This window comes from Quercus robur, chromosome 6, assembly GCF_932294415.1.
Source record: "Quercus robur chromosome 6, dhQueRobu3.1, whole genome shotgun sequence".
Lineage (NCBI taxonomy): Eukaryota > Viridiplantae > Streptophyta > Magnoliopsida > Fagales > Fagaceae > Quercus > Quercus robur.
Genome location: NC_065539.1, coordinates 28,474,945 through 28,497,629, shown reverse-complemented (window position 1 = coordinate 28,497,629; position 22,685 = coordinate 28,474,945). Strand labels below are relative to the sequence as shown.

The 22,685-nt window shown below is 36.5% G+C and overlaps 1 protein-coding gene across 2 annotated transcripts in view; it reads right to left on the bottom strand.

The window, feature by feature from the left end:
* The window catches only part of LOC126688418 (uncharacterized), a 46,733-nt gene extending 27,432 nt beyond the window's left edge, over positions 1-19,301 (bottom strand). The window contains exons 1-10 of one of the 2 annotated variants that reach the window (XM_050383099.1): positions 18,987-19,301; positions 18,679-18,814; positions 16,036-16,131; positions 15,144-15,220; positions 14,859-14,938; positions 14,549-14,609; positions 6,702-6,769; positions 6,444-6,525; positions 3,248-3,331; positions 3,063-3,140 (exon numbers count right to left, since the gene is read on the bottom strand). In XM_050383099.1, coding sequence (XP_050239056.1) covers positions 3,063-3,140; positions 3,248-3,331; positions 6,444-6,525; positions 6,702-6,769; positions 14,549-14,609; positions 14,859-14,938; positions 15,144-15,220; positions 16,036-16,131; positions 18,679-18,814; positions 18,987-19,154 — 930 coding nt within the window. In that variant the 5' untranslated portion in view covers positions 19,155-19,301. The remainder of the gene's footprint in view (positions 1-3,062; positions 3,141-3,247; positions 3,332-6,443; positions 6,526-6,701; positions 6,770-14,548; positions 14,610-14,858; positions 14,939-15,143; positions 15,221-16,035; positions 16,132-18,678; positions 18,815-18,986) is intronic. The other variant, XM_050383100.1, reaches the window with a different exon arrangement.
* Between the last annotated feature and the right edge of the window lie 3,384 nt (positions 19,302-22,685).

The window sequence follows — 22,685 nt, the reverse complement described above, 5'->3', positions numbered from 1 at the left end:
ACAAAAGGTTGCTTATAAAGGATTGCTAAACCCTAACTCTAATTGGCTAGGAAACCCTAAATGTTTTATTACAAAAATAACCTTGCTTCCAAATTAAAATACTAACAGCCTAATAAACTACTAGGACCTAAAACATAAAAATACAATTGACTTGCAAACATAAATAATACTAAATAAAAATCTTCTTGCGTCTCTCGCATCATTCTCCTCTGGTTGGAGAAAATTCGACCTTGAGTTTTAAAGCTTTGAAGGATTAGAATGCTAACAAGTAAAACTTACTTCAAGTCTGGAATCACCTTAGGGAGCATAGAGAAAATAAAAACCTTGAGTTCCACCACATCAAACTCATCAGGAATCACAAAAATCAATGTGTGGAATCAGCATAATATCATCTTGTACCTTATGAACCATAGGAAGCTCAGTGGTTTTAACCTCTTCGACTTCACCAAGATGTAGATCTTCAAGCACTATGGAGGGTTGATTAGAAGCACATTCAACAAGTTCAATTTTCACATCATGTCCACCCTCAACCTTGCTGGGTAGTTTTTGAGTGGGTGCCATTATCTTTTCTAGCTGGGCATTAATCCTAGTGATTATTTGCTCCCCCAATTTCCACAAAGTAGGGGAAACATTTTAATTTTCCTTTCTTACACAAGCAAAAAGTAAACTAAGAAGATCCAAGGAAATGTCTTCATTTTCATCTATGATCAGAGTCATAATTGTATCCATGGCTGAAAATGCAGTAGGTGGATGGTTGGACCTAATTATTTTAAAGAAATTTTAAAACATCTCAACAACCAATGCATTACACTTAAGGTCCAGCATCACCAGGAATAACTTAACCTTGGCAAAAGTATCAAGAATTGAAATTGCCTTTTTATAACAGTAAGTGGACACATGAGACAATTTTCCAAATATTGCTACAATCATTTGAAATATTTCCTTCATTTGCTCATCCCCATATGGAGCATCTAGTGTTGTTATCCTTGCAATTTCAGTAATGCACGATACAACTAAAACTTTCACATCCATTTCAGCATGTCTCAAAAGTTTGAATGATCAACGCCTTCACTAAGGGTAAAAGTGCATCTCACATTGATTTCGATGGTTCTTGCTCCACATATGCTAACAAATTTTCAACTTTATCAAGAAGAGTGAGGAGATCATCAATGGAGGAAGGAGGGTTAAGGAGTCTATTCCCATCCTCCTTAAGCTGCTTCTCAAATTCTTTATCTTTAAGTTGCTTCTCAAGCTCTCTATCAAAGGAAGTCATTTTCTATGAGTTTTTCTTCTTCAATGGGGTAGTTGGGTCGGGTAAATGCTAGCTTGAAGTTGAGCTGGAATTTTTTTTATTTTTTTATTTTTAAAGAAAACTAGTGTTGTAAAAGGTGGGGTTAGGGCTTGTTAACAAATGGGCCGGGTCAAGGGTTTGTTTCTAAAATGGGTTGGTTAGGATTTTTTTTTGGTTAAGAAAGTGGATAACGCGGAAGGGGTCTGTATTGGGTTACCTTTGAGATCGGGTCGATGGGAGACTTGCAGCGGACCGATGGTGAGCAAGTGAAGGTCATGGTGGCATGAAGCAAGGATGGAAGGTGCTCATGCTGGGCTGCCGCAACTGGGGCTTGTGAGTGAGTATAGTGGTAGTCACAACGGCAGATGGGAATCGATGGAGGTGGATCTCCATCGCAAGGAAGGCCACAAATTGAAGATTCGGGGTCGGCAGCAACAGGACTTCTTCCCTGTCTTCATGGTCGCAAAGGGTTGGTGATTTGAGTGTGGACATAGGATCTATGGCCATGGGGTTGGGGTCTTGGACCGGCTGGGATGTTTATGTTAATGGTGGCGATATGGCTTGAGGAAGGAGAGATTGGTGATTCACGTTGGGTCTGGGAATTTGGTAGGTTCTCTGTTTGGTTTGAAATCTGGGTTACAGTGGTGTGGTGTGGTGTGGTGTGGTAGTATTTAGATGGGTGGAAAATAATGAAAGCAAAAGATTTTTTTTTGTAAATACTTTTCTGGTTCGTGACTACGGAGGTGATGCTTCAAATAGATCGATGTTTGTTCTGATACCAAAACCGATGCAGGAGAACCAAAACAAAATTAAACAATAATAAAATAAAAGATATGACCTAAGAGTCAACACCTAGGCCTATTTTGGAGTCAGCACTAAGCGGGAAAACCACTAAGAGTCAGCACTCCTAGGGTGGACCTGGAGTCAACACCAGACCAAAGAGAGACCAAACTGCCATTTTTTCATTCATCAAAATATCAACCACCTTCTCAAGGAGTACAATAGATTGCTTATAAAGGATTGCTAAACCCTAGTTCTAATTGGCTAAGAAACCCTAATTGCCTTATTATAAAAATAACCTTGCTTCCAAATTAAAATACTAATAGCCTAATATACTACTAGGACCTAAAACATAAAAATACAATTAACTTGCAAACATAAATAATACTAAATAAAACTCTTCTTGCGTCTCCCGCATCACAAGGTTTTAACAACTAAATCCCCATGAATAAATGGGGATCCTTTCTTTGTCTATTGCTCAAGTTAGCACAAGAAAATTGGTTTCTTTTTGTTTGTGTGTGTGTGTGTGTGGGTGGGTGTTTGGGGGGTAATAAGATTCAAATGAGAAAATTGAAGGGCATAGCCCTTGTACATGGAAAACACATAAGAGATTCAAAATGAAAGGGGGGGAAAAATAAGATCTAAAAATATCCAAAAAGGTAGAAGAAACAAAAACCCCAGTGTAAAACTAAAACATACATTGTCAAACAGGAAGATAACAGAAGGCTGTGCCAAGTCTATTTTTTTTTAACTTGAAACATTTCGACCTGGACCATTGCCTATTACAGACTACTATGAGCACCGGGATAAACGATCCAAGTAACACTAAAAATTCCTATATGAATGCTGTATTAAACATCATATGCCCTTAAGCAATTAAATTACTAAATCTTCCATTCAGAAAAGAACACAACTTCATAGTGGTATAATTGAAGATTTGAACATAGTTTTTCAGGTAATGTTAATGTCATGGAATAACATATGCATTTACCTTGTGATTTTGCTTAAGAGATCTCAAACACTCTCTCATTTGCTCTGCTTTTGTGGCAGGCCTAACCGGCAAAGAGCTCTGCAAGTTGATAGAACAATATATTTTTACTAAGGGCTTTACACTAATCTCAAGAAAATTATGAATGAAATTCAAAAGGCCAATTCTTTATCCATACAAGCCAATACCTTTTTCTCCTCCACAACAGGTGCAGAAGGTTTTACAGCTGAAGGATCCTCTGGTGGCAATCCAAGCTTCCGCCTTCTTTCTGCCTGTAAAGACATAAATAATTCACTCAAAAACAACAGAAATTGCCTAACAACCTACAAGAAGCAATTTACTGAAAAGGACAATGGGGCATTTTGAGAGGTATTGTTGCCAAATGAAATAATAGCAGTCTCAGTACCCTTCTTCTACCTTGGGAAAGGATTATTCAATCCAATAAATGCTAAGCAAAATGGAAACCCACTTTTTGCACACCACTTTGAGCTTCTAAATACATACACCACAAAGTAAGTCACTGCATGCATAACCTGAATACCGAGAGCCTTAACTTCCTGACAAAAGGGACTTATAATTATTACACATCTTGAACAATGAACGTCCTCTAGAAGTCCAGGAATTACAAATCTACCCCTTTACTAAAGTGCACACAGCAAACAAGCTATCACAGAATTCCTAGGATCCAAAAGAAAGAAGAACGGGACAAATCCTAGGTTTCACCACATAGATTTGATCTGGCTCTGATACCAAGTTGGCACAAGACGAAATGGGTAGTAAATAAAAATAGCAGAAAGAAGAATAGGACAAATCCTACGCTTCACCACCTAGAATTTGAATAAAAACCTAAGGGTGAAGGAAAAAAAATTGAATAAAAACCTAGGCTTCACAACTCAAGGGTGCTTGGAATCACCATCAAGCTTAGATAATCATCTCTAATCAGAATTTTTACTAAAATAGCATTGCTTCAAACTATTCCTAGATCCTCTTTTTAATAAGTTCCAGGGATTACATAAAGGCACAACTAAATCCCATAAAATCCTCATCAACACTAATGCCCAAATTCAAAAAGAAATCTAATCCAAAATTGAAAAATGAAATCTGAAAAACAAAATATTCTGACATAAAATTGACTGTGCTCCTTGCATCCATGGATGGATGCTGTTGGATGTCCTCCATTAAATTTTTAATCATCTTGCTATCTTTGACCTAGTTCATTTTTCATGCAAAATATAGATGACATTAAATCTCCTCCCTTATATTACAATGATCTGTTAATATATGACCATGTTTAACCACATAAGTTCATGGTAGAGAACCTGTTGCCCCCTTCTTAAGGGTGCTAATGAGGTACATCAATTATGAAAACACCCTAACTAGCTTTGCCCAGTCCTTATTGTATCTGGGTCTGGGATTCACTACAGTCAATTTCCAAGGAATAACAGCTACAGGTTTGACAGTAACTGCCAACCAGAACTGAACTTTAGCAGCTGCATAAGAACAAAAGAGTTTGCAGAGAACAGTTTACCTCTGACAACTAATCTAGATACAAAATTAGAATGGAAATGATAGAATATTCACTGTTACAGATTACGAGGTAACTTTCAAAATCATACAAATATTGCACAAATCTGTGGCCTGACACTTCTCCAATGGAATTTTTTTTTTGATAAGTTACACTTCTCCAAAAGAATTCTTTAGTTGAATGGGAAAATAATGTAGGATAATAATCATAATAAAAGGAATCTCAGATGAAGGTTTCATTATATTCATGGGTATAGACACATGGGGGGGATGGACTTCTAAGTTTGGTAGGGGAGTTCATGGGTGTGGTTTATGGAGAGGTATTCGTATGAGTTGGGAGGATTTTAGCAAAAATACTAAGTTTGTTGTTGGGATCGGAATAGATTGAGATTTTGGCAGGACGGATGGTGTGGGGATCAACCTTTCCAACTGGCTTTCCCGAGGCTGTATGGTATTGCTACTAACAGGGAGGCTTCTGTAGAATCTTCTTTGACAAGGTTGGGGACGGAGGAGAGAAGAAGTTGGGGTGTTCGCTTCATCCGGTAATTTAATGATTGGGAGATGGATGAAGGGTTGAACTTTCTTCATATTTTGGGAGCTATTATTCCTTTATTGGATGTTGGAGACTAGATGAGGTGGAAGTTGAAGCCTAATGGGGACTCTGACATTTGGTTGTTTTATAACAAGCTGCGAGATACTCCCTCTATTGATTTTCGTTGGAAAGGGATTTGGAAAGTTAAGGCCCCTCAGCGTGTTTCCTTTTTCATTTGGTCTATACCTTGGAATAAGATCCTCACAGGTGATAACTTGAGACTAAGGGGTTTTGATTTTGCAAATTGGTGTATTATGTGTCATCGCTGTGGGGAGATAGTGGATCACTTATTTCTTCATTATGAGATGGCTTATCAATTGTGTAGTTTTGTTTTTAATTCTTTTGGTATATCATGGGTCATACCTAGAACGATTCTAGGTCTGCTTTTTGGTTGGTGGAGTTGGTTGGGGAAGCACTCATCTATTATCTAGAATTTAGTTTCGTTGTGCTGACTATGGTGTCTTTGGAAGGAGTGGAATCAGCGGACTTTCGAGAACTTGGATAGTTCCCAAGATCAGATGCTTGCTTCTTCTAGCGGAACTTTATTCGATTGCTCTCGGGCTTAGGGACTCATGACTAGTGATTCTCTCCCTTCATTTCTTAGTTCTCTTCTCTTTTGTAATTAATTTGCTGCTTTTTTTTTTTTTTCTTTTTTCTGTTTCTTTTCTCTTTTTCCTTTTCTTGTAAATGTTGGCATGCTCTGTGCTTTTCATGCATAGAGCAGCCTTTTTGCATATATATCATTCTTACTTATCAAAAAAGAAATGGACACATGGCCTCTTATTACATATTCATCTCACATGCTTGCCCTTTGGGGGAGCTGGGATGAATCAATTTAAACCTAATTTTAGGTATCATCCATTTTTGGCTATACTTATATTTCACAAGTCATCCAACATTTACAAGAATTGCCTACAATCATGCAATTCTTATTGTAGTCAAGAACGCTTAACTCAAGCCTGCTCTCAAGAGAAAAATGGAATTTCGCTTGCCGGATTTGAGAGGTTAATTTCATAAAATAAGAATTGCCTATAATGTATAAAAAGCATTTAGACATGATAACATTACTAGAAAATAAATGCCTTGCTACTATTTTTAATTTTTTGTCTTCCTAATTTTCTTTCTTTTCTGTTCTGTGTTTTACTCAATGTATACAGCCCATGTACTTGGCTAGCATCTTATCCAAAACCAAAAAAAAAAGCCTTACTAAAAGTCATAATGAGAGAACTAATCGATACATTAGACAACGTGGCTGGAGAGATGCATACCTTGTCTTCTTCCAATTTCTGCCGAATTTTTTCCCTAGCCCTTCTCTCTTCCTCTTTCTCTGCTTTTCGCAAGGCCAATATCCTGTAAGAACACAACAGAATTTTCATTCCATAAAAAAACTATAGTGGCCTCTGGAAAAAGAGCATTTTCTGTCACACAATGGTAGATTGGAACACAAATGCAAGATATAACAGATTTTTTTTTTTTTTTTTGATAGGTAAGATATAACAGAAAGATTACACCAGATGAAGACAAACCGTTTTCTTTCATTTTCCTCCTCAATTCTCTTTGCTTCTAGGAGTTCTTTGCCCACTCGAATTCTCTCCTGAAAAATAAATAAGCAGATATATAAAACTGTTTCCCAGATATGGCAGATGGGTTCTAGAAGCCAAACTTTGAGTGATGCAGGAGCACAAACAAAATTATTTTCAAATTTATTATTTCAAATTTTCTTTATCTCATTGGAGATTGGATTATTGTAAACTTTTATTTTTGAGTTTAGATAGGGATTAGATTTGAGTTTAGCTAGGGATTAGTTTTTGTATTAGCTTCATTTTTAGATAGGATTATCTTCTATTCCTAAAAGCTCTATAAAAGGGTTCTAGATGGTTGTATTTGGGAGACAGTAGATTAATGAAATTTCAGATGGAAAATTTTCCAAATTGTTGGGTGCTGACACCTTAGGTACTGATGCCTAGGTTTTATTGCTTGGTGCTGATTCCAAGCACCCCTTAGGTGCTGATTCTTAGGGTTATCTTGTAATTTTCTTGTTCCTTTATTTTCCTCTTGATTGTCCTGCTTCAATTTTGGGATCAAAGCAAACTGATCCATTCAGTTTTTCCAAAAATAAAAAATAAAATCCTTCACCATTGACTGTTTACCACTACAGAAAACCCAACCACTGTAAGCTACATTCAGCCACTCCACCCCACTGTCACTGCCAAAAAAAAAAAAAAAAAATCATAACACACAAAAAATCCCAAAGCCACTTCGCCAACAAGCGAATCTCACATCAAATCACCAGATCTGTCCCCAGACTCCCCACAACAGATCACCAACCACAACCACCAAGAGCAATTGTGCAGACCGCCACGTCAAAGTCAAGCCATCAGCCGCCAATCTTCTCAGGTTCCTTTGCAAGTTATGCCTCATTGCCATCACCAAAATGATCAGTTGGGATGACTGTTGGACCTTTATAAGCAATTAGATCCTCGATATTAAAAGTGAAGTTAATTCTATAGTTTGAGGGAAGGTCAATCATCAATGACATAAAAATTTGGTTCAACCCTTTAAACACTTTGAATGGTCCAATACTATGGTCTTGCAATTTTATAAGGTTCAAGAGAAAAACTGCTCAAGCCTAATTTGAATCATGACATAACCCCTACTTTAAATTCCATATAGCATCCATGAGGATCATTCTAAATTTTATAAAGAAACTTGCTTGAATTTTTTTAAGGAACTCATGATTAATTCATGAATTTGACATGCAAATGCTTTTGCGGATTCAAGAGACTCTTAACATGTAGGGGCATTGAGAGAGATAAGAGTCGTAAGACTTCCTAGGCTTGTAGCCATTTTTTTTATTAAAAAAAAAAATTCTTTTTTGGATAACTTCCTAGGCTTGTAGCCATGAACGACTTCAAATGGACTCATGATCCTATGGACAGAAGTACTGTATGCAAATTTGGCTGCAGGGAGAATTAAATCCTATTTTTTATTGTTTTCACCCACATGACATCTCAGGAGGTTTCTAAGATTCCTTTTGAAAACTTCAATCCAACCATTTGTTTGGGAATGATATGACATTGAGAACTTTAATTTTGTGTCTACCATGTGCAACATGATTTTCCATAATTAGTTCATGAACCTAACTGACGTAGGACAAGGGAAACAAGGTTTAATAGGGCTTTAGGAATGAAACAAAGGTGAAAATCAAGATTTAGGTTGCTGTGAACAGTGCTGTAAATAGTAACCGTGAACAGCAAATAAAAGAAAATAGATAAATTCTAGGAATCACACCTAAACTTCCTAAGCATCACACCTAGGAGTAGTCTGCATCCCACAAACCGTAACACACTTATAGCTCTAAAATCTGAAAATATTATTAATCTCTACCTCAATAGAAAATACCACAACTCTTTTAAATAGAAGACTAAACCTAATCCTAGTAGAACTAGGATTTCTTAAAAACCTAATAAGACTTGGACTTGGACTCCTTGGGCTTTAATACTAAACCCAAATTAAATAACTAAACCCAAATTAAATAAATCTAAAATAAAACCCAATGGACTAATAACACAGCCCATTCCAGAAAACAGAAAATTACTAAAGCACCCCTAACACTTAAAACTAATTAAAAGTCTTAGGACACCTTTTATATGTCTTCAATGGTTGCTGCCATGGTCCTCCATCACTAACATTCCTATCAGACACCATGGTTTGGGAACATCATATAACTTACAATCTCATAAAAAATACTAACAATAAAATAAAACTTCACAACTTTGGATGCGTAGGTTTTAGCACAGGATGCAGTGGGGTATCTAGGAGAATCTATCTACTGCCACTAAAATGGAACCGTGCTTAACTATACATGGGAGTCCACGCACAAAATCCATGCTTATGTCTAACAGGGACAATCTGACATGGGTAATAGGGTGTAGAGGCTAGGGTTATTCTTGTGATGCTTGGCCAACTAACATGTACAACATTGGCCAATTGTCTTGTGAACATTTCTCTTAGTCTCTTTAGGCTTGGCCAATAAAATTGGCACTCTACTTTCTCAATGGTCTTACAATGCCCAAAATGTCTTGAAAGACCACCAACATGAATCTCCCACACTAAGAAGTCTCTCATTGAAGTCTATGGGATGCAAAGATTGTAGGCCTTGAACAAGTACACATTGTTATAGGGAAGGACCATATTCTGAATACTCATGAATCACTTGAGATGAGCACAACTTGACTCAAACTTGCTAGAGTATTATAAAAGCCACTAAGAGCCACACTCAAGGGGTCAAGTTTTCCCTACATTGAGGGAGTTGGTGCAAACACCAAATATAGGCCCCCCAATCATATGTGTTTATGGATGCCGACACAAGAAGATGTCCGCCCAATGAATGGATGGACGATGAAGGCCTGTTGCTAGATCGGTCTAATTGACTTATTAGATCGTATTTGATTTGTAAATTTAATGTTATTTACTTCTTTTTTCATATTTAATGTAACTGGCTAAGAGCTTTTTCCTTTTCTTAATCAGTTATAAAGTTAATTCCTTTATTTTCTTGATGTAACTTGGGAACTCTATTTAAAGGATTTTGCTTGATTAATAAAATTATTGGTGGGGAAAAGGCTAGATTATAATAAGGATTATAGGGTTTCAAATGGGGACAAGGATTAGTAGGGTTTGGGATGAAACAAAGGAGAAAATTCAGGATTTGGGCTGCTGTTCCAGTGCTGTGAAGAGTAACCTGTAAACAGTAAAATGAAAGAAGAGATAACTTTCTAGGCATCACACCTAGACTTCCTAAGCATCACACCTATCCTTGGCATTACACCTCGGAGAAGGCTGCATCCCACAAACCATAAAAGAAAGCTTCATAACTCTTAAATTCTGAAAATATATTACTAGCCTCCAATAGAAAGGATTACAACTCTTTAAATGGAAGTCTAATACCTACTCCTAGTTGAACTAAGATTTCTTAAAACTCTAATAAGACTTGGACTTGGATTCCTTAGGCTTTTACTACTAAGCCCAACTAAATAACTAAAATAAAAACCCAAAATAAGGCCTAATGGACCATTAGTGTGGATTTCTCATTTGTTGTTTGCGGACGACACTATCTTATTTTGTGATGCCTCTAGGGATCAGTTGCTGTCCATAAGGTTGGCGATGTCTTGTTTTCAGGCGTTTACGGGTTTGAAGGTTAATGTTGGGAAAAGTGAGATTGTCCCTGTTGGGGAGGTGAATAATCTAGTTGAATTGGCTAGTATTCTTCAATGTAGAGCAGGGAGTTTGCCTATGAAATATTTGGAAATGCCGTTGGGAACTTCTTTTAAGACAGCTTCGATTTGAAATCCTATTTTGGAGAAGATGGAGAAGAAACTTTCAGGGTGGAAGCGTCTCTTTTTATCTAAGGGTGGTAGGCTCACATTACTAAGGAGTACTCTATCAAGTCTTCCAACGTACTTTTTATCTCTCTTCACTATTCCTAAAGTTGTGGCTGCTAGAATGGAACGTATTCAAAGGAATTTCCTTTGGGGGTCTTCTGAGGAGAATTTCAAATATCCTTTGGTGGCTTAGGAAAATATGTGTTTACCTGTTAAATTGGGTGGTTTGGGGATAAAAAGTGTGGCGTCGTTAATCAAGCTTTATTAGGGAAATGGTTGTGGCGTTTTGGGCATGAAGTTACCCATCTTTGGCGGAGAGTTATCTCCACAAAATATGGTGAGGGTCAAGGAGGGTGGTGTACAAAAGTGTGCAGGAGGACTCATGGATGTAGTCTTTGGAGAAGCATTCATGAAGGGTGAGAGAGTTTTTTTAAGCATTTGTCTTTTGTAGTGGGTGAAGGCACTCGTATCCGCTTCTGGCATGATAGGTGGATTAGGGATAATACCCTAAAAATCTCTATCCTGAGCTCTGTGTGTTCAGCTGCCAAGGATGCATGCATCTCTGAGGTTTTGTGGACTCCGGAAGGAGGTACTTTTAGAGTGTGGGACTTAAGGTTTTATAGAGCTTTTAAAGATTGGAAGCTAGCTGCATCTTACTCTCTACTTCAGTTTATCCATCCTCGTATTCCTCGGGGGAATAGGAGGGATACCCTTTGTTGGTAGCTCAAAGGGGATGGTAAGTTTGATACCCGATCTTATTACCAAGCAATTCAGGGTACTCCGAATTTTTTGTTTCCTTGGAAGGGTGTTTAGAAACCAAAGATTCCTAAGTGAGTGGCTTTCTTCGTGTAAACAGCTGCTCACGATCAGATTCTCACTTTGGATAATCTCATGCTTAGGGGTCGCCCTTTGGTAAATCGGTAGACCATCTTCTGCTTCATTGTCCAGTTACACATACCTTATGGTCCTTCATGCTTCAGGCTTTTGGTATTCATTGGGTTATGCCAAGATCAGTGGCGGGATTGTTATCTTGCTGGCATCAATGGCTTGGGAAGCATAACTCGAATATTTGGAATTTGATTCTAGGGTGCTTAATGTGGATTGTTTGGTTGGAACGAAATCACCGCTCCTTTGAGAACATGGAGAAGACGTTGGATGAGTTAAAGGTTTTATGCCAGCGCAGTCATTTTGAGTGGTCTCGTTGTTGGGGCTTTACTGATTCTTCGTCTCTTTCAAAGTTTATGTTTTCCCTTAGATTATCTTTCTGATTTCCCTATCTTTTGTTTTGCTGTTTGTTACATTTGTTTCTTGTTGTTCATCATCATGAACAACTTGTACTTTTCATTTTTTCTCATCAATAACAGCTCTCTGATTACCTATCCAAAAAAAAAAAAAAAACTGAGAATGGCTTTTCACAACCTGCATCAGGAATGGTTACCCCTTCCCTGTGTTTGGATATTTTAAAAAATAAGTAGGGGAAATAAATATCACTCCCCTTTGTTTGGATGTTCTAAAAATTAAGTAGGGGGAGAAGAGGGGAGGGGAAGAATCACATAAGTTGACAATTACGACCCTCTTTTGCTAATTATAAAGATAAAGATATAAATTGATATCATAAGAACAAATTTGACAATTTAAATTTTTTTTAATATAAGTAAAACTCCACCCCGTTCCTCCAAACTACCCCAATTTGGAGAAATTAAAAATGAGGGGGTTTGGAGGGGTAAGATTCCATTCCAAAACCCCTTAAACCATTCCCCCTCCCTGTTTAAAAAATATACAAATAAAGTTTCATTAAACCCACCCCATCACCTTCCCTCCACACCCCCCCCCCCCCCCCCAGGTCCTTGCAAACACACTCTTTAGTACTGACTCCTACATTTTATCATTTTTTCTACCACTTAGGCTGATATTGTTTCACTTGAAAATATTTTCCGGAAAAGAAAATATTTTCAAGTGTTTAGTTGCATACCCGAAAATGTAATGACAACCATACTTCCTACTACTCTCCACATTTTGTCAACTCCCAAACAGATATATGATAAACATACTCCAACCCAAAAAAATTAAGAATAAAATAAAATAAACTTTGTTAATAAGAGAGAGAGAGAGAGAGAGAGAGAGAGAGAGAGAGATTGAGATTGATGAGATCAGAGATTGCAAGATTAGAGAGTGACAAGATCGGAGATCTATAGTGGTTGGTTGGGCTGCTGACAGTGGGGATGGGGGTTGAGGTTGGGGCTTTAGGCTGGCATAAAATATTTGGACTGAAAATGCCCCATATTTACAGTCAAACTGGAATCATTTTCAGGTTGAGTAGCATTTTTTTTTTTTTTTTTTTTGATAAGTAAAGGAAGATATATAAAAAGAAGAACTCAGCCCCGTACATAGGAAATGTACTAACAAGGCAAAAACATCAAGAAACCAAATTACAAAGATCAAACAAAGCAGGAAGAGATAAACAAGAAAAAGCAGGTAAAACTAACCACCATTCGAGAGGAGTAAGAAAGAAAAAAGACTTAAACTCAAGATTTGAGTAGCATTTTTAGTCACACCAAACACCTGCAACTGGGAAAAATATTTTAGCAAAACAAACACAACCTTAGTGTTGACTCCAAACAACCCCTACCATTGATTACTCGCTTGATCGTTTTTTTTTTTTTTTTTTTTTTTTTTTGGTTCTTTTTGTTTCCCTACAAATCCCTATGTCAATCTTGTGCTGCATCACTCTTCACCGTCACCACCATTACCTCCCCCCCTAGAAAAATGAAACCCTCCACACCACCACCACTGTCACCTACTTCTCCCCCACTCCCACACCAACAACACCTCTGTCCCCTTTCATCCACATCACCACCACCTCCCCCTCTTTTTGGGAAAGGATCCACTCCCATTTAAATCCTCCACTTTTTTGCCAAATAAGAGACATGACAGTCTAAAAATCCTATGATCTTAAAAAAAATAATAAATAATAATAAACCATCTTTTTAAAAAAAAAAAAAAAAATTGAAAGGGATCTTCCCCCTCCCCCCCCCCCCCCCCCCCCCCAAAAAAAAAAAGACAAGAATTTTCAATGCAACCAAATACTAGAGATTTATTTGCAAACCAAACAAAAGATACCAAATCATTTTCTATTGAAAACAAAATTTACAAGCAAAAATGTTTTATGCAAAAAAAAAAAAACAGAGCATAAAATTTTAAATCTATCAAAATAGCCATTAGCATTAAGTTTGCAGATAAAATGGCAATTACCTTAATAGTATAAAAGCACACTGGATAGATTAAGATATTACCAAAATGAACTAAAATTACAGATTACGTTTACATATTAATTTTATCAATATAATGCTCACATTCTTAATTGCCATTTGAGAGTATTCTGGTTTTTTTTTTTTTGGTAATTACTACACAACCAATTTAGAATAAATTGTAATGGACAATTGCAAATATGAATCCACTGATTAAAATCACCTTGGCAACTAAAGATTGTAGGTTCTTCAAAAAGATATATTGCAGACGATCGTCATATTGATGTTGTTTGAGTTGTTTGAGGCCTGGCAAGGAAAGTTAGTGCGACGTCGTCATATTGATGTTTGGAGACTAGTGCCTCATTGCTTGATTTGGTGCATTTGGTGTGAAAGGAATGCTAGAAGTTTTGAGGGTTGTGAACGCTCTTTGCTGGAGATTAAGTCTTTCTTCTTACACACTCTCTTTGAATGGAGTGTGGTTTTTTCTCATTTTTCTTATTCTTCCTTTTCTTTGTTTCTTGACCGTTGTTCTTTTGTTTCCTGATTTGTGCCTCCATAGTACATCCCCAATGTACTCAGTTTGGCAATTTTTTTTATTATTATTAATAATATTCTTACATTATTTATCAAAAAAAAAAAAAAAAACATATACTCACATACACACGCATTATCAAGATAGAGTTATGCCAGGATTGCAACTAAGAAGAAGATTAGAGAGAAGCAACAAAGAACATTTAGAAATACCTTTTCCCTCTCTCTTTCCATTCTCTTCTCCTCCTCTTCTTTCTTCTTGCGAGCCTTTTCCCTTGAGATTTATTGAAAAAGAAAAATTAACATGCATTGTGACTAATGATAATTTGAATAATTAGTTAGCCTTTAAAGTTACTAAAGTGTGCATTATAGCTCCCTAAAGAAAAATGTTGTCAAAAGTGTTGCAAATAGTTAGAAATACTATACATACATACATACATATATACATGTTACCAACATCAAAACTATTAAGAAACATGATACTAGATAAAGATATGTCAACAATTAATTAATTACTCTCTACCTTAGCTCCTGTTGTTTGGCTTTGAGTTCTTCTGGCGTAAGAGAAGGTTTTGGAGCCTCAACTTTTGTATTAACAGGTATCTGAGCACACATAAGCTAGTAAGATACTTAAATCATCATAAAGCAATCCTTCAGTTACCCTTTTTTCAATTAAAAAGTGAAGTAATGCTTTAGTCTCTAAAAGCAATGAAAATAAACAGATAAATAAATAAAAAGAAGGATAGACATTAAGAAACTAGTAGTTAAAAAAATAAAAATGAAAATAAAAAGATAACAGATATCATACCAAGGGCATTTGATCAATATCACAGTCATTCTCATGTTCTACTATCCAATTAATAGTAGCCTCAAGACTAGCATTGCCTGAAGAAGAGAAAACTAAAACAATTAAAATAACCAGTGAAATGCAAATGAATACCGTAAAAAATTCCCAAATCCAAAGGCAGACAAACCCATCAATCTTATAAAATGCCTACAGGTAGCATAAGACAACCCCATCAAGTATCATTGCATCATACACTGATGGGTCTAGCATTTATTGATAATATTTCCATTGCATCTCCTTAACCATTTCCAAAGAGTCTTGATTTCTAGGCTAGGTGAAACAGAACCTCTAAGGAAAGTTGACACCTAAATTATAAGTCATGAAGCTGACTTATAATTTAGGTGTCGATGGGCTCGTAATTGGGGCCTTGCACAATGTATTTCAATCCCTGCTTTCTACCATTTTTTAGTTGTTAGCTTTAGCTCTTGAGCTTCATGTATTTTCTTCATGTCCAGGGTGTTCATCATCATGATCCTGATGTTCATTTTTTCAATAAAAGTTCTATAACCTATAAAAAAAATTATAAGTCATGAAGCATTCCATATTACCACACTTTAATCCTTTAACAAAAAGCTTTCAATCTTAAAAGCCTCCAAGGATTCCAACCACAAATTCAAACTAAATTTTAACTTAATTCCCTATGAGAGAAGACAATTCAACCGATCTGACATGATAAATCAATATTTCATCAGTATCCTTTACATTCCCAGCCTAAAGCATTTCCCATGAGCCCAATAAAACATACGTACATAGTAGCCACAACATTTAATCAATGAGAAGTTATTGCAAAAAATAAAATCAGAGAAGAAAGATATTACTGGTAGTATTTGTAAGGACTTCACAATAAACTAACCACTATAATGAAGTGCACGGGTTGCTCGCGCTGTTGGGAAGCCCATTGCTTCAAGTTCCTCAAGCAGTTTTTTGTCAACTTCAGGCACAACCATTTCTAGAAGAATAACATAAAATAAATTAGGTAATCAAGGAATTAAGAAATTATGGGTAACCAACAATAATTGACTGGTTCCAAGAAGCCAACATCAATTCGTTACTTTTCACAATTATATGGATTAAACACACTTAGGAAATAACTATAACTATTCATTTTCCTTTTATTTTTCCAGAATCCCAATTTGACCCAAACCACCAAAAGCATTGACAGCCTTGCCAATAAAAAAATTCTGATGAAAAAGAAAAATGCTCATATTAATTACAACATAACCAATTGGGTAAAGAAAGAAATATATTATGCAACCAATATCCCATGTGTTTAGTTAGAGCATTTGGAGCTGGAATTTGGAGATGGCATTTATTAAATCCTTTGTTTGGGTAGAATATCTGAGGAAGAATTTTCGAATTTCCATGTGGGATTTTAAGCCAGAATTTGGGGTGGGCAAAATTCTGGCTTCAAATCACCCCCCCCCCACCCCTCCCCCGCGGCAAAAAAAAAAATTCGACCTTAAATCTATATCTAAATAGATGGAATTTCTCCATTTACAGTAATGCAGGATTCTCATCACACCAACGAATTCAAGACCCAGTGATTTATATTTATAAACTCCACTATTCAGTCTCTTCCCTCTTCCTTCTCAAATTCAATATCTCTCTCTAAAATTTTTTTCCTTTCTCTTTCAATTCCCATCCCATTACCCTGTCAAATTCTACTTCAATATTTTTTTTTTTTTTTGATAAGTAATAAGAATTCATTGATAGAAAAAAGATACACCCAAGCACACAGGTAGTATACAAGGGGGAGCAAGTCAAGAATGAAAATTACAAAGGTCAAGTAAATCCAAAATAGAAAAAGGATGGTTTCTCCACACAGAGAACCATTCAAGTAAGGTTCGGAAGAAAAGAAGCTTGAGGTCAGGCATAGCACGCTCAGAGTCTTCAAAACATCTACTATTCCTCTCCTTCCAAATACACCACATCAAGCAAAGAGGAATGATCTTCCAAATGGCTCCATTGCGGAGGCGACCAAAGTGACCTTGCCAACAAGCAAAGAGACCAACAACAGACGAGGGCATGATCCAACACACTCCAAATAAACCAAAAACCATATCCCATAACTCCGAAGCAGCCGGGCAATGAAGGAAAAGATGGTCAACACTTTCACTACTACGCTTGCACATATAACACCAATCCAAAATGCAAACCTTTCTTTTCCTAAGATTGTCAATAGTCAAACATTTCCCCAAGGCTGCGGTCCAGACAAAAAAAGCCACTCTAGAGGGGATCTTCTGCTTCCAAATATTTTTCCAAGGGAAAAAATGCTCACTATGACCAACAAGAAGATGGTAGTAAGAACTAACCGTGAACCCCTTACTCTTACAAGGCAGCCAAAGTCTCTTATCCTCCTCAATATTATTTATCATCTATTTAATCCTTCCCACCCCCACCCAGCAATTGAAAGGGATCCAGTCCTTGTTTTTGATTCAGGCTCTAACCTTTTATACCATTTTTGACAGCTCCAATTTGGTTGGTCACACTCGCACCAGTCTGATATACTTTCTGTGCACACTTCTTGAAAACTATTAAGAGATTTGCATTTTGGGGGGGGGGGTGGTAAAAAAGGCTGGAGCTTTGAGGTAAAATTAATACATTTTTTTACCCACAAAACTATATATGATCATTAAGAGTAGCAGAAAATCTTTGGTTTTTTCCTTTTGGGTATGTTGACAGGCCAATTAGTTGACAGTTGTGAACTCTAGCATAGATTATATTCTTTAGTATTACAGAGACCACTTCTTAAAGTTTGATCCCTTGTGTTCTGTTTTGTAAGTATATATTGCATTTCTTGCAGCTTAAAAGCAAAAACCCTTGTTCAAAATATGAATAAGTAAAAAGCTAAAACCCTGGCTACATTTGGGATCGCATTTTTTCTTATAAATCTAGTTATACCCAAAACCTAAAAATAGTGTTTTGCTCTGTTTGTTCTATTGTGAAATTAACTCAGGGAATGAAAGTATTTGATTGCCATTGAAAGGATATATGTTTCATTTTTGTTATGATATTTGGTGAGCTGTATTGTATTTATTTATCTTGATATCGTTCTTGTGATGAGATATTTTTGCAATAGGATCAAAGGTGGCCTTTGTTGTTCTATTATTTTCTGATTATTTCCAAACTTCAAAAATTTACAATTGCCATCTTTTAAATTTTCTACAAATATTAAAACCAAACAAGGAAATTTATAAGTGATGGGAATGTAAATCCCATTAATTAGTAAAATTATGTGTATTTACTTATTTATTCATTTGCGGGTTCCAGTTAGCTCAACTAGCAAAGTATATTATCGTCGAATAAGAGATCTAGGCATGATGATAATAAGCAATCACGATTGAGATTTTCAAGGCGTGGCCATCCAAACAACTTATACTCTAGCTAGCTAGCTACAGAAATGAGCATATATCCAATTGTAATATACTTCCAAATACATCAGCAGCAAATTCAAATCAAACCCAGAAAGCAAAAAACCAACTAAAATGAATAGTACCTTCAGGGTGGCTAGTACTGGCATTGGCACAGTCGGCAACAGACTTTGGAACCTCCAAACTTATTGGTTTCACGGCCTCAGCAGTCTTGTCAACAAACTCAGTATGCCCAGTTCTTTTGGTATGCAAATCAGTTTCCTAAACAAAAACAAAACAATTTTGTATTGTAGAAACATAATTAACTACGAGTCATCAGCAAAAACAAACGATTAAGACTAGGAAATCTAAAACATTATATTTCCCTACAACAAAAACCTAGAAAAAAAAGCACATTACTAGAAAGTACAAATCCAATTAATAAAATAAGAACCGTTTTGGATCGGCATGGTTTGGCACAAGTGGTGCAGACAAGGTTGAGGACGGCCTCGGTGGACTCGGAGAAGCTGGAGTGGGAAGTCAGCTCTGCGTGTTGCTGGGCTTCCTCTACAGACCTCAGCAGGGCTCCACAGTCACCGCACTTGAGTGACACGCCCGCCATGGATGACGGATCTCTCTCTTTCTCAAATCTAAATCGGGGGATGGGGTTGGAATAGCTTGTTGCAGCAGCTTTTACTATTCCCCGTGTTTGGCAATTGGATTACTAGATCCACAATGGTGCCGGGATGTTTGATGGATGGAGAGTACCTTTTATTTTCTTTTTTATATTAGACACTATTCAAATTTTAACCAATCACGTCTATTTTATAATAAATGCTCTTTATTATCGTTGGTGCCATAATATCCCAAAAAAAAAAATTTTTGATAAGGCACTGTAGAGTGTGCATAGGTCGGATTGAGGGGATTTTTTGACCCAACCCATCATGGTCGGTCAAAAAAAATTCAACCTAACCCAACCCATCATATAAGTCCAACCCAACTCACATGGGTCGGGTTGGGTCGAGTTGAACCCATGAATTTGACAAATTTTTTTTATTATTATTATTATTATTATTAAATTGAGTAGAAAAAAAAAATATATATATATATATATATTAATATATTAAAAAAACCTAAAAATTAATATCAATGTAACTCCTTAAAGGTAAACAACACTAATGACTAAACAACAATAGTAATTTATTAGGATTTGTGTAAATTAATTGACTTTTATATAGGATAGGAAGAATTGGCTATTTGAAAAAATTTATTAATTATATTGTAAGGGTAAAATTCTCAAGTCAAACAACAGGCCTTGGGCCCTATACAGAGTCCAACTACGACCAAAGGGAAAATGGGCCGCCAAAGCAACTGTCAGCCCAACCCTAATAAGTCCAAACTTATTTAAAGGAGACGGTCGAGGAGGAGTGTCTCCTCGAACGCGCCAAATATGAGCCCAACATGCACCCTATCCATAATAAGGAATCATTCCAAACAAATATTGGTTATAAGGATAAGCCTCACAAAGCAGGGAGAAGAACAAAAGCATAGGATGTCTAGGTAGAGACCACAACTGCCGCATTAAATGCAAGGAAGCTACTTTTCCAGCCGCATTAATGTGGAGAAGACAAGCGAACAATGTTACATTGGCCAATGCAACTCACAGAAAGATAAGGTGGATGTCCGATGGGACAGGCACTCAAGTGAAGGTCCAAATGGTTAACAAGTGTAAGACTCTTATCAATTTAAGGAGGTTATATAAGAGAAGGGAATCCCCATGAAGAAATGATCGAAAATTGGAAAACAAAAAGGAGATAGGAAGAAAGAGCAAGGCAATAGTCTTTGATCAGAACTAGAGGTGCACCCATATGTTTCCTCGGACTAAGTATCCTGTGGACATTAAGGAGATATTCTTACGTTCAAACTGCTGCATGACATGCAATTAACTAACGCTCACTTCGTCCAACCCTAGTTCTGTAACCCGCTCTCTACATATTTATTGTCTAAGGTCCTTTGGGCCAGAACAACCTACTTTTGGGCCTGGGCCCCAGAGACAGACCTTACATATATAATATATTTTATATATATATTAAATTAATATTAATAGGAGGAACTGAGGAAATGCTGCTCTACAGTTGGTTTTTTTTTTTAATTATTAAATATATAATATATATTTAAATATATATATATATATATATATATATAAAAGTGCCCTACAATTGATTTAAAAAAAATTATTAAATATAAAATATATTTTAAATATATATTAAATATGGGTGAATCGGGTCGGGTTTGGTGGGCTTGTAATTTTATGACCCAAACCCAACCCGACCCACCATTAAAAAAAATTTTTGTAACCCAACCCAACCCACCAAGCCTTAAAAACCGACCCAACCCGGTGGGTCGAGTTGGATTAGGTCGGGTTTGGTGGGTCGGTGGGTTTTCTGCACACCTTTAAGGCACTGAATTTTTTTTTTTAACGCAAGTGAGGTTTTGAACCCGAAATCTCTTACAAGTTGATTAGAGCTCATTTTTTATTTTTTATAATTTGATAATTACCAGGATGTGGATTTGAATTTTGCTTCTCCTAATAAAGTATAAGAACACTAGTATAAGTTGTGCTATCTCATATGCCATTTCAAGAGTAATTCTACAGTACCCCCCAAAAAAAGGGGAGGGTACGGTACCCACTAATAGGTAACCTGCTACATCATATTACTTTTTTCTTACATTTGACGATTCCATCCTCACATTGTGCAATTCCAACATCACATGTGACAGTTATTTTCTCACATTTGGTGGTTCCCTTACTTTTTTCTCACATTTGATAGTTTTATCATCACATTATGCAGTTCTAACATCACATGTGATAGTTCTTTTCTCACATTTGGTGGTTCCTTTACCTTTTTTTTCTCACATTTGACAATTTCATCCTCTCATTGTGTGGTTCCAACATCACATATGACAGTTCTTTTATCACATTGGGTGGTTCCTTTACTTTTTTCTCACACTTGACGGTTTCATCCTCACATTGTGCAGTTCCAACATCACATGTGACAGTTCTTTTCTCACATTTGGTGGTTCCTTTACTTTTTTCTCACACTTGACGGTTTCATCCTCACATTGTGCAGTTCCAACATCACATGTGACAGTTCTTTTCTCACATTTGGTGGTTCCTTTACTTTTTTCTCACATTTGACGGTTCCATCCTCACATTGTGCAGTTCCAACATCACATGTGACAGTATTTTTCTCACATTTGGTGGTTCCCTTACCTTTTTTCTCACATTTGATGGTTCCATCCTCACATTGTGCGATTCTAACATCACATATGACAATTCTTTTGTCACATTGGGTGGTTCCCGTACTTTTTTCTCACACTTGATGGTTCTATCCTCATATTATGTAGTTCCAACATCACATGTGACAGTTCTTTTCTCACATTTGGTGGTTCCTTTACTTTTTTCTCACATTTGACGGTTTCATCATCACATTGTGCAGTTCCAACATCAAATGTGACAGTGTTTTTCTCATATTTGGTGGTTCCCTTACTTTTTTTTCCTCACATTTGAAGGTTCCATTTTTACATTGTGCGGTTCCAACATCACATGTGTCAGTTCTTTTGTCAAATTGGGTGGTTCCCTTACTTTTTCTCACACTTGACAGTTTCATCCTCACATTGTGTAGTTCCAATATCACATGTAACAGTTATTTTCTCATATTTGGTGGTTCCCTTACTTTTTTCTCACATTTAAAGGTTCTATCTTCACATTGTGCAGTTCCAACATCATATGTGACAGTTCTTTTCTCACATTTGGTAGTTCCCTTACTTTTTTTTCTCACATTTGATGGTTCCATTCTCATATTATGCAATTCCAACATCACACATGTCAGTTCTTTTGTCACATTTGGTGGTTCCCTTATTTTTTTCCTCACATTTGACGGTTTCATCCTCATATTGTGCAGTTCCAACATCACATGTGTCAGTTTTTTTGTCACATTTGGTGGTTCCTTTTTTTTTTTCTTACATTTGACGGTTCCATCCTCATATTGTGTAGTTCCAACATCACATGTGACAGTTCTTTTCTCACATTTAGTGGTTCCCTTTACTTTTTTCTCACATTTGACGGTTCCATCCTCACATTGTGCAGTTC